The 12,201-nt window shown below is 37.0% G+C and overlaps 1 protein-coding gene across 2 annotated transcripts in view; it reads left to right on the top strand.

The window, feature by feature from the left end:
- SCAF4 (SR-related CTD associated factor 4) overlaps nucleotides 1-12,201 on the top strand; it is a 44,445-nt gene that overhangs the window by 9,842 nt on the left and 22,402 nt on the right. The window contains exons 2-11 of one of the 2 annotated variants that reach the window (NM_001012822.2): nucleotides 2,016-2,099; nucleotides 2,716-2,760; nucleotides 3,787-3,948; nucleotides 5,051-5,186; nucleotides 8,555-8,694; nucleotides 9,166-9,342; nucleotides 9,684-9,784; nucleotides 10,273-10,320; nucleotides 11,430-11,538; nucleotides 11,930-12,097. In NM_001012822.2, coding sequence (NP_001012840.1) covers nucleotides 2,016-2,099; nucleotides 2,716-2,760; nucleotides 3,787-3,948; nucleotides 5,051-5,186; nucleotides 8,555-8,694; nucleotides 9,166-9,342; nucleotides 9,684-9,784; nucleotides 10,273-10,320; nucleotides 11,430-11,538; nucleotides 11,930-12,097 — 1,170 coding nt within the window. The remainder of the gene's footprint in view (nucleotides 1-2,015; nucleotides 2,100-2,715; nucleotides 2,761-3,786; nucleotides 3,949-5,050; nucleotides 5,187-8,554; nucleotides 8,695-9,165; nucleotides 9,343-9,683; nucleotides 9,785-10,272; nucleotides 10,321-11,429; nucleotides 11,539-11,929; nucleotides 12,098-12,201) is intronic. The other variant, XM_015299359.4, reaches the window with a different exon arrangement.

Raw genomic sequence — 12,201 nt, 5'->3', positions numbered from 1 at the left:
CACCAGTATTTGCCTTTTGTGGAGATTATAAAGAAAAATCATCATCTCAACTTGGTGTTGGAAAGATTATCTGGATATCACTCTCTTGAAGAACAGTTTTTCTTCATTTCTATCTCCTGGAATGAAAATAGGGTTTTTCTTGTTTGTTTGATTCTTGCTTTGTTCTTTATTAGTGTAGGAAATGTTTAAGATCTGTGGTGGTTTTTTAAATATAAAAACCATGACAATATAAGGATTCCGCTTTTAGTAAGCCACAACTTAAGCAGCAAATTAAGTTTATGGGCAGGACAGAAGGTAGTATTCAGTGGAGCAGAGCACCTAACTATGAGGTGTGATATAGAAGGAGGCATTATGGAGTAGTCCTGGAACATCTTGGCTTTTATTTCTGCCTGGAAGATGGGAAGAAGATTGGAGAAAACTGTTTTGACAAGCCGACGTGAATTGTGGTTCCAGGTGTACAGGCCAGCAGAACAGAAGTATTTGCACACACCTTAAAAACGTGGAGTAGCATATGGTGTAGTTTCTAGGATTGGCCATTTTTTTGATGTGAAGTGACAACAGTAGCGTATGGAGTACATAGGGTTCACTGTAGATCCAGTGTCTGGTCTGGAAAGTGGTGAAATATGCATGGGATTTTGGTGTCACGGGTGTATGCAACGCATGCTTCTGAGTGCCAGACTGTAGGACTGCTACTGGAAAATGAATCTTCAAATTAGTTTTTTCCTTATTCTTTTAAAATGCTCTTCACGCATCAGGTTCTGGTAGGAAAATGAAGCTGTTGGGGTGATACTGGGGATCTGAGAGCATAGTGCTGTTTCCTCAGCATTGTGTGCTGCCATCATGGATGTGTTATTGGCTCCGACAATTCTACGTGCAAGTTTTACTTTCTGTCAGTTTCTGAAGTGTGAATTTAGTACTTACTTTTCAGGATCATGGTTAATACTGGAAGGCAGTGGTGTGATTTCTCAATGCCTAGATTCAACATGTTGTGTAACTGTTTTGTAATAGAATTCCTCACACGAGACAAAAGTCGTGCAGATGCCGTTTGTGAACATAAAGTTTGTTGGAGTTTCACTCGTGGATATAAAGAGACCTATATCCTACATGTACTGTATCTATTTTGAACATTGCATATGCTTTCTTTGAATTCAGACTTAAAAAAAATAATAATTTGTATTTAAATCTAGTACTGCAGGACCCTTTTTGCGTACTTAATGATCTTAACAGAAGTCAAGACTTTGAACTTCTTGTATGATTACAGCTTTTTGATACAGAGTACCTGGGCTGTGCTTAAATTATTGTAAATCAACTCAGGTTCACGTTGTCATCTGTAAAGACCACTCACTTCTGAAAGCTTTGTCCTTGTTGAAATGATGCTTCCACTTGGTAGTACGAGTTTGGAGAACAGTGCAGGGGATTCTCCACAACAGCTGCTGCAATTAACTTGAATAATTATATGATATGTTCGTAGCAAGCCAAATATCTCCATTAAAGACATTTGCATCATTTATATATAGTAGGAAATTTGGAAACTTACTGCTGATTTGGTAGCCTTGACGGATGAAAGTCGGCATACTTTCAGGCAAATCATTTTAAGATTAAGGGATCGTGTCAGTCTGTAGGGATGTACTAACATTTCTGTTTCTTAAGGTGGCATTTGGGCTAGTTTAAATCAAGGTACAGTTAATTCTGCTGTATATATTTATTTGCGTGAAATAGTTCTTGCACCCTAAGTTAAATACCTGTGCTTAGACACAAATAAGGCGTTGACAGAAGCCTTATCAAAAATCTTGTAAATTGCTACATATGCGTTAGTTCAGCTTTGAACTTTGCCCAGAAAGGTCTGCTTGGTAGTACCTTTGTTTCAAGGGCCAACCAGCATCATAGCGATGCACAGTGCAGGACTTCTGCAGTCAGTCGGTTGTCTGAAGTGTTGTCTTATTGGTTACCTCCTTAAACCTCAGAATACATTTTTAATATTTGGTTTTTTTTTGTTTGTTTTTGTTTCTGTTCAGCTCTTTTCGCTGATGGAGATGAAACCTCCTATTTCCCGAGCAAAAATGATCCTCATCACAAAAGCCGCCATTAAAGCTATCAAGGTAAAGTACAACAGAAGAAAAACAACTGTAACGCTAGCAATCTGTTATTATTTTGATTCCAAGTAAGTGCATCAATGGGTTTTCCAGTCTTAGCTTCATGGATGTTTTATTTTAGTTGGCATTAAGAATGTTATTTAGAAACAAGTGGGTGGTGAACACCGCAGCTTGTGGTTTTAGGCTAGTAACATAATGCCAGCTTCGTTTTTTCAATTACTGCTTTTAATGCCACCCACTATGGTGTTATGATTTCTGTGTAATAAAATTTTAGACATTGCAGTGTGCAGCTGCATCATAATATATTAATACGTACTGAAATTGCTAATAAAATAAATCCAGAAAGTTCTCACTAATACTCTGAAAGCAGTATGTTTTGTGTATGTTGTTGAAACGCTTCTGACAGAATGGATGGCTTGTGTCTGTGTGCTCTACCCTTGACATCGTTTTCTCCATTAGCTGTACAGCTTAATAAATGTTAACGTGCTTCTTTCTTGAATGTGACTACACTATTTTGGGAGTAGTCCATACTGTGTGGCCATAAGCATGAAGAATTAAAAAGCTTGTACAGTGGTGTCATTGTGAAGTTGATGATAAATGGATTTATGTATTTCTTTTCCAGCTCTACAAACACGTTGTCCAGATTGTAGAGAAGTTTATCAAAAAGGTAAATTAAAAAAAAAAAGAAAAAAAATACTATCTGCATCTTGTTACTACTGGTGTTATTCAGAGATTGAAGGACTGTTTTGTTAAGATTGCATGTATTTTTTTTATCTCTTTGATAAAATCCTGATGATGTCCTTATTTGAACTTTTCATGCTATGTTAGGAAGGGTCAGAAAAAAAAAGAAAGTAAAATTCACCCCTCTGTAGTTTCTTAGTGTTGTTGATGTTCAGACTGATTTTCAGTGTCATTGTCGTTGAACCCAGCAGGTATTTCAGCACCATGCCATTAGTTACTCAGTCCCCTCTTTCCCAGTGGGATGCAGGAGAGAACCAGAAAGAAACCAAAGTTGAACTCATGGGTTGATGTAAAAACGATGTCCTAAGATAGAGAAAAGGAAGAGGGGAAAAAGAATAATAGCTATTACGTATATATGTATGTAAAAATTGTGTTTTACATATGTATAATATACTTACTTTGCTGTAGGCACACATAACCATAACTTGCATTCCTGTAAAAATGTTTGTGGTGCCTTTTTCTAACTTGATGAAAATACTACATTGTCTAGAAAGTTACTGTTAAACAAACTGAAAGTGCTTTTTATATTAAGATTCTTAAAACTTCTCATACATAGTGGTCATTTTAGCTCATGAGTGATGTGTAATACCAGCTTCTTTCCTTGGTGTAAAATTGAGTCTGTGGCTTTTTGTGGAAGTTTGCATTTGAGCATAGCATTACTTTTCACTTTTTGTTGTCCTTGATAACTGTTACTTATTGTTGAATGTATTTAAATACTTGTTTTCATACAGAAGATACTAAAAATTTGCGAACGGATAATTTTTTTGACAGTAATGTTTGATTTTATGCCATCCATGATTTTCTCTGGAGTTCATATAGTTCTAAAAACAAATATTTCTGTTGCTTTTTTTCTGTACTCTGATATGCTAAGTGTAGATTTCTCATAGGAAAGTAAGGAAAGATGGCTACCTTGTTATCATCAGTGTATAACAGAAAATTGTTTTGTTTTCAGTGCAAACCAGAATATAAGGTCCCTGGATTGTATGTTATTGACTCTATTGTTCGTCAGTCTCGTCACCAGTTTGGAACGGATAAAGATGTCTTTGGGCCAAGATTCTCTAAAAATATTACTGCCACATTCCAGTATTTGTATCTCTGTCCATCTGAAGACAAGGTACGACTGTGATTTCTTAAGTGTTGTCAGTTGGTAATGCTATTACTTTGAGATTTCCATATACTGATTTGGTGATATTCTTATGTCCTTGTAGTGAATATTATTGTATGAGATGGTAAAACATACTGAGAAAGGTTATCAGCAGTAACAGTTAAATAGAAGTTCTAGCTAAAAGAAGTATTTTTGTCTGAATTCATCAGTTCTGTTCTGGTGTGAACAGTGTGTATGTGTGTGTGTGACTGTGCCAAAACTGATCTTCCTGAGACTTCCTCAGGACAGCTTACTAGTGAAGGTAGTGTCTCTCACAGAAAGAAAGTGTTAGAAGTGCCAGAGTTGTAATCAATGAAGGTTCGGTTCTTTTTTTGAGACTTTCAGAGTGATATTTGTCAAGGCCAAAGATGTTGCTGTCCTAGGATTGTTTTTCAGACCAAAATATTGTTCAAAGATAATCATTGTAAGTTTCTATTGAACAGATAGTATTGTAGAAAACGTTTTGTGAAATTGTTGTATCATTTAGCTTTAACTTCCTGCAGTGATCACAGATTCTTCTACCTGCTTTCCATTTGAATAATGACGGAGAAGGATTTTCAAGCGTCAGTGCAGGAGTGGTTGGATTAGTAGAAAAAGATTTGAACAAACAGTCTTTGCTAACTTTAGAACTTTTTTCTAGTATTCTAGTTTTGTGGCCCATCTCTCCATGGGTTTTTCTAGCTCATCTTCATTTTTCCTGTCTTTCCTATCACGTTTGTTGGTTTTTTTCCACCCCTTTATGACTGTCTGTGAAGAAATAGTGGGGCTGATGTGATTTCCTTTACTGTTTATTGAACCTGGATTTTCTGCCTGGCCAGAGTAGCTTTAGAAAAATGGCGCAAGGAGCTTTTTACTGAAGGGGATAATAAGTTGACAGATTCTATCTTTTGCATGTACAATATCTTGCTGACCTGTGTGACAGCAGTGGGTTATTTCAAAGGTCTCCCCAATTCTTTTGCACTGCTGTGTTGTTAGATCCATTCTTCTCAATGCTTAAAAAGATAGAATAAAATCGGGGTTTGTGTATTAGGAAAGCTATATTTAGTGTTGATATCTGCTTTTGTTTCAACAGAGTAAAATAGTCCGTGTCCTGAACCTTTGGCAGAAAAACGGTGTCTTTAAAATAGAAATCATTCAGCCTCTTCTGGATATGGCAGCAGGAACTAGTACAGCTGCTCCAATGACAGAAAACGCTACTAATAATGAAGGTATGAATGACATGAGTGATGGCATTGGTGGACAAAGGGAGGGCAATTGATGTCATCTACCCAGACTTCTGCAAGACCTTAGCTGTGGTCCCCCACCACATCCTTATCTCTGAATTGGGGAGAGATGGATTTGAAGGGTGGACTATTTGGTGGATAAGGAATTGATTGGAAGGTCACAGCCTGAGGGTTGTGGGCAACAGTTTTATGTCCAAGTGGAGGCCAGTGACAAGAATTGTCTCCCAGAGGTCTGTCTTGAGAGTGGTAATCTTTAACATCTTTATCAATGAAAGGTCATTTTGATCATAGGATCAAAAGCACCCTCAGCAAGTTTGCTGATGACACCAAGCTGAGCAGTGCGGTTGATAAGTCAGAAAAAAGGGATGTCATCCAGAGAGACTTTGATAAACTCGAGAGATGGGCCTGTGAGAACCTATTGAGGTTCAACAAAGCAGAGTGCAAGGTGCACTTGGCTCAGGGTAATCTCAGATATGCGTATATAAGCTCCTTGAGAGTGGCCCTGCTGAGAAGGACATAAGGATCCTGGTTGTTGAAAAACTGAATGTGAGCCAGCAGCGTGTGCTTGGACTTCAGAAGGCTGATGATATCCTGGGCTCCATCAGAAGAGGCGTAGCCAGCGGAGGTGATTGTCCCTCTCTACTCTGCTCTCATGAGGCCCCATCTGGAGTATTGCATCCAGGTCTGGGGCCCTCAATAAAGGAAAGGTGTGGAGCTTTTGGAGAGGGTCCGGAGGAGGGCTGTGAAAATTATCAGAGGGTTGGGGCACCTCTCCTGTGAAGACAGGTTGAGGGAGTTGGGTTTGTTCAGCCTGAAGAGAAGGCTCCAGGGAAACCTCGTTACAGCCTTCCAGTATTTAAAAGGAGATTATAAACAGAAGGGAAATCACAGCTTTTGCTGCTGCTGCTAGAAAGGTGAATGATATTAGCAAGTCGGTTACTTTCATGTTGAAGTGCCTACTAATAGTTTCAATAGTAACGTATTAATAAATTCAACTTGACTATCACAATTATGTGGACCAACTGAACTCATTCCAAATAAATGCTGATGCCAAATGATTGTTTTCAGAATACCTCAAATCTACATTGTGCGAATGCACACATTTTCCGTCAAGGTGACTTCAGTATCCCTTAAATATTAATAATTATATATTAATATTATAAGTATATATAATAGATATATAATTATATATTAATATTAATAATTATATATTAATAAATATCCCAGTATCTTAAAATATTGTCTTTTCTTGAGTCTGAAATATTTTTCTGATGCTTCTCAGTTTTATAATTCTCATGTTTTTTTTTTAATGTTAGGATCTGCATCAGTAAAGTATGACATTATGTGGAAGAGCTTCATATTACAGTGAATCATTTTAGTATCTGAAAGCAACAGCTGTTTATCTGTTCTAGCATGAGACCCCAAAACATCTTATACTGGTGTTTCAAATCCATATTCTTGAACAGTAGATTTATACCTGACAGGAGGCTTTACGTGGACTGCTGGTTGAAAGCCACTGACCTAGAGGGCTGAGTAATGACTGCCTTCCCACAGAATTGTTACTGACCTATTTTATGCCACATGAAACACTGGTAGTGAGGTTACTGAATTGTGGAGGAGAAAATGCATACCACAGTTCTCTTTCTCTGGAGGGCCTTCTTTTTGAGCTTCTGTATTTGTCTTTGCTTTGGTAATCTTTGTTGCTCTCACCTATGTTGTGAGTAAAGTGTGAGGGCAGACATCAAAATAAGGATGCACAGTAGCATTAATAGTCTTCTCCAGTGGTGATACGGAAAGTTCACCTATTGACAGTCTATACATGGCAAGGTGGAGGGGAACATCTTCACATCTGAACACAAGTGCAGACTGGTGGTTATACAATTTCATTCTGATACGGCAGTTGAGTGACACTATTTTTACTGTGTCTCTGTTTCGTCACTGGCTGTCAACAGATAAGGCATTTTTTGCCTGAATATTCATTCTGATTTCAGTCGGATTATTCACATGCACCTGAGGGGATAATTTGGCCCTGAAATAAACCTATTAATGATTAATATAGATATGTTATGAAAGAGAATCTGTTTCACTCATAATGCTACAGTCTATTTAGCAAAAAAAGAGGAAGATAAATGCAAATTTTTCTCCCTTGAGTAAGCTTTCTGAATATATACAGGAAGCAATTTGGGAGTGGAATTATATTTCAAAACAATCACACGTCTTTTTGCAGTATTTTAGCATTTGGCTGCTGGGAAAGAATTATTCAGCTTGTTTGTGTCTGCTTTCTGTGCATCAACATTGCAGTAATTTAAACTGCATATAGATGAATGGGTTTAAATAAATTGGTGTTGTGAAGCAAGAATATTTGCTTAGTTTCTCAAACTAAACAATATTTATGTGGTTGTTTTGTTGTTTTTTTTGTAACTTTATTCTATTGAACAGTTTCACAGTATTCCAGTAACATTTATTTGCTGGAGAATAGTTACTTGCTCACAGCATGGAGAAGCTGATGGCATTGCTGCTAATTTACAACACTGTAATTTAAAGCAAAGAGAATGGGAAAGCTGCATGTGTAGACTGAGCTAATAGCGTGCCTTGAAGTGTGATTGTGGTTTTAGTAGGGCTCAGTGGAAATGAGTCTTTTTCTGGCAGAGTTAGTATGTGGTGATTTGTACAATATGAGGAGGGATTTATCAAGCAGAAGCAGGTTTGGCTTTTGCCTATGCAAGAGCGGCATGTGAACAAGCTTTGCCAAAAGAAGGAGATGCTTATGAAACAAATTTTAGAGACTTTTAATTATTACCAGACTTCTCAGCAATAGTTCATTTAATGCTAGAAAATATATTCTTGTTGTCTCTAGTTTAAATATTTCAAGTTAAATGAAGGAATGTGGTTATAAAAATTCAACTTCTCTTAAAGTGAACCATTAGGTGATTTGTTGAAATATTCATCAAGAAGTACAAGTGTAGATTTTCGAACTTTGAAAATGGAACTGTGGTTTTAAGAGTACTGATGTACATTGCTTGACATTGTGTTGAGTAATAGTCTTTCTCTTAACTATTCTACAATTGTAAATACCTAAGCATCAAGTTACCATCTAAAATACCATGCTGGGATTGCTTTCAGATAGGCTGTTTGTCTAAAAATTTCTGTAAGGAATGAATGGAGCCAGTCATAGGCAAAAGGAATAGAATATGCAATTGATGTAGTTTATATAGGAGTGCAGACTCTCTTCTTGGGTTAAATAAGCTAGTGTGGATAGATAGTTCTTTTGGGGAGGTGAATGTATGCAATGAAGAGTACAGTGAATGTTTTGGAGTAACATATTTCTTTCTCCATTCCAATGGAACTTGTAGGTTCGCCACCCCCTCCAGCAAAGGTTGCTTCGGAGCCCTCTCAAGTCACTGCTAACTCAGTACCTACTATGCCACAGTTGCCCAGTTCTGATGCCTTTGCAGCTGTAGCTCAGTTGTTTCAAACAACGCAAGGACAGCAGGTAACCTTTTTGTATGTGAATTGGGGGAACTTGGGGAAATGGTAGTGGAAATATCCTTATTTCAAGCAAAATAAAAGACATCCCTAAATTAAGTCAATATTTGAATAGTGTGTGACCTTTCTAACCAGAAATCAGGTATTTGAGGAAAATTCAGTTATGTTTTACTAAAGAATTAGTTCTGAATTGATAGAGTCACGAAGTTTAAAAACTAGGAGTAATATATAAAATGTTGAGATTTAATGTTTGTACATGTGATTAAAAAGTTGCACTGTTGAAAGGCTTGAATACTTGAATCATAGGATGTGCTAGATTTTGTCACTGAAGTATTTTAAAATAATTCATAATTCACTCATGATATTGGTCGCGGTCATCTTCTGCTGTAGTCTGATTTGATACAGAATTTATACCCTACAATTCTTCTTGTGCTATATAAAGTATGTTTATTTAACACTATATATGTTTTTTTTGTAGCTTCAGCAAATTCTTCAGACTTTTCAGCAGCCTCAAAAAGCTCAGTCTCCGGTCATAGATAACACTGTGATGGCTCAGGTTCAAGCTATTACTGCTCAGTTGAAAACTACAGCATCACAACCACCAGAACAAAAAGCTGCTTTCCCACAACCCGAGCAAAAAACATCATTTGACAAAGTAAGTTTTCATTTGTTCCTTGTGTGTAGTATCAATTCAGCAGGAGGCTGCTTAGTGGATACCTCAGTGTCTTAAATTTGTTAGGGGGAGAATGGTACAAGTTGCGTTTCTTTCCTTCAGTCAGAAGTTGTCTTCCCATTTTTATAGCCTTTGCATTTTCTAAAGCTTAATAAAATTGATTTTGATCAGCTGAGTTAATTTAGTATTTCTGTCCTGCTTCTGACCTTTTCTTTCATTCCAGAGTAGTTGGTTGTATAGGAAGACAATGATATTAAGGTCATTTCGTTTTCCATTTGTGTAAACTATTGTAAAAATATCTGACTCAGTATAAATTCTTTTAGAAGCTGCTAGATCGGTTTGACTACGACGACGAGCCAGAAGCAGTGGAAGACTCAAAGAAAGAAGATTCAGCTCCTTCTCCTTCAGTTTCTCAGCCTGCCTTGTGAGTTGTCTTCGTCATAATAAACAATTATTTGTTATAAAATAGCTTTTGTTTTCAAAGCTTACTAGAATTCCAAGTTTTCAGTGCTTCACTTTTAACAGTCAAAAGTTAAAATACTGTTATTAACGTTTTCTGTTCCTTTGGTGATTCATTGTAGATTTGGCATGTGGCATCATTGATTGAGGAATGTATTCAGTAGAACAAAGCTCAGTCTTGGTTTCGGGATGAGTTCTGTGTTTCGAGCAACTGAGTGTGTCAGGGCATTGTTAATAATCAGCTGAACTGCTTTGCTGCCTGGGGAAAAAAAAGCTATTCTAAACATTGTAGTAATCTTATATATTAACTACTAAAAAAAATAAGTTTGGCTTTGCAGCTTTAAGATAGCAGATTGAATACCCATGCAAACTAACTCAGGCTCCTCCTTCTCTTTTGATGTGCGTTTTGGTAAAGTCTTGAATTACGTGATCACATACTAGTTTTTCCCACAGGACCTCTCTCTCATTCCATGCACAAGCTGGATGGTGCTCAGTACCTGGGTTAGTCAATATTTCTTCTTTCCCCTGCTTCAGTGTGTGGCCTCATGTTTTTCTTTCTGTATATGCCAACAAAACCCTGCTCTGAAAAACAGGATCACTAACTTTGTCGTTAGTTTTTTTTTACTGCGTTTATCACTTTAAGCACTTTAATGTCATATATGTTTGTTAATTAAAATACCTTTTGAGTAAGTTGGCAGAATTTTCCCTATAATACAGATAGGAACTCTGGAGTACAGAAATATGAGGTAGGTCAAATGCCCACTACTTGAGTACGCCTAACCTAGAGGTCATTAGGCTAGGCTTTTCAGCATGTTTGTATTCTGTTTGTAGCAATTCTAAGCCTCTGCCCTTATTACCTTATAGTTGTGTAAGATGCTTCTGTAAACTGGATTCCAGTAGTCTCATTTTGGACACACAAAATCAGAAGTATACGTGATCCTGGACAAATCATATAGAATAAGAATTATGTGGTGCCCATGTTTTAAAATAATGGCGATGTGAAATGGAACTTTGTTTTAACTTTATCTTCCTGAAATCCTATTTGCTTTTGTACACAAACCGAATCCTGTAAACAGGTTGAATTAACTGCACATACATCATTAATTCCCTGAGCGCTGTCCATTTTGTGTGTTGAATCAGGAAGTGGATGGCATCACCCTGATCCTTGTGTAGTATACATATCCCCGTCTCCTCTGCCCTAAATTCTGTGCAAACTAATTTTTTTTTCCAGTGGGAGTATGGCCCCTATCTGCTGTACCCACACAGATTAGAAAAGAGGATAATTAACCTAAGGCAGACAAAAAAAATTATGTAATCTTAGGGCTTTAGCAAGACCGTATAAGTACAGGGGAAGAAAGAGGCTAACTTCTATGTAGCATTTCCTTAAATGTTAGAGGGCTGTTCTTACAATGGGGAAAGGGAAGACATTTTTTATTCTTCTTTTTAGTTTTGTTCTCACTTCTTTAGAGTGAAAATAGTATCATAATAAAGATAATTTTTCTGTTGAATTTTAAAACAAGAATGTATAAACGTACATAAAGTATGTGAAAGAAAAGCAAAGAAGTCTGTATGTCTACTGACTTGTCTCACCAAAGTATTATTGTTTTTAGTGGATTTGCAGGAGAAGGTATACAACAGCCAGTATTTCCTCAGCTCCCAAATATGGATCCTTTTCAACAACGAATGATGGGAATGCAACAGGATCCAATGCGCCATCAGGTAACCTGAGGGTTTTTGTAGTTGCTTCTTCATCTGTTACGTCTTGTGCCTTGTCATTTCCTTTGATGAAGAGGGAAAGAAGTCGTGTTTCTGTTAGTGAAAAGTGAATATAATTTAATGGTCTGCTGTTCTGAAAAAGATAATTTTGTTGTCTGTTCTAGTCAAGCTTTGGAGAATTTGAGAGATATATATATATATATATCTCAATATAAAATATATATACATGTATTTTAAAAAATATATATAATTGCTTGACCTGCTTCATCTTTCTCAGGCTTCTGATCTTCCATTGTGAGTTTAGAGCAGAGAGACAGTTCTACTTCTAGCAGACTAGAAAAGCTAATATAATTTTTTTCTAACTGGAGGTTTTCATGTATTTTGTTCTTCTAAGGTCCCACTTCCTCCTAATGGACAAATGCCAGGTTTTGGTCTCCTTCCTACCCCTCAGTTTCCACCCATGGCTCAGCCTGTGATTCCACCAACAGCTCCTGTGCAGCAAACTTTTCAGACTCCTTTCCCAGTGCAGAGTGAATCACACATGCAAAAAACACATCAGCAGGTGAGGACCCTTTGCAATAAGGAAGTTCTTAACTTACAGTGCTCTAATACTCGTCCCTACCCATGTTAGGTAGAGGAGATTTCATGATAACTTTGTCTGGAGGT

Source organism: Gallus gallus, chromosome 1 (genome assembly GCF_016699485.2).
Source record: "Gallus gallus isolate bGalGal1 chromosome 1, bGalGal1.mat.broiler.GRCg7b, whole genome shotgun sequence".
Taxonomy (NCBI): Eukaryota; Metazoa; Chordata; class Aves; order Galliformes; family Phasianidae; genus Gallus; species Gallus gallus.
This window is presented reverse-complemented; position numbering and strand designations above follow the sequence as displayed.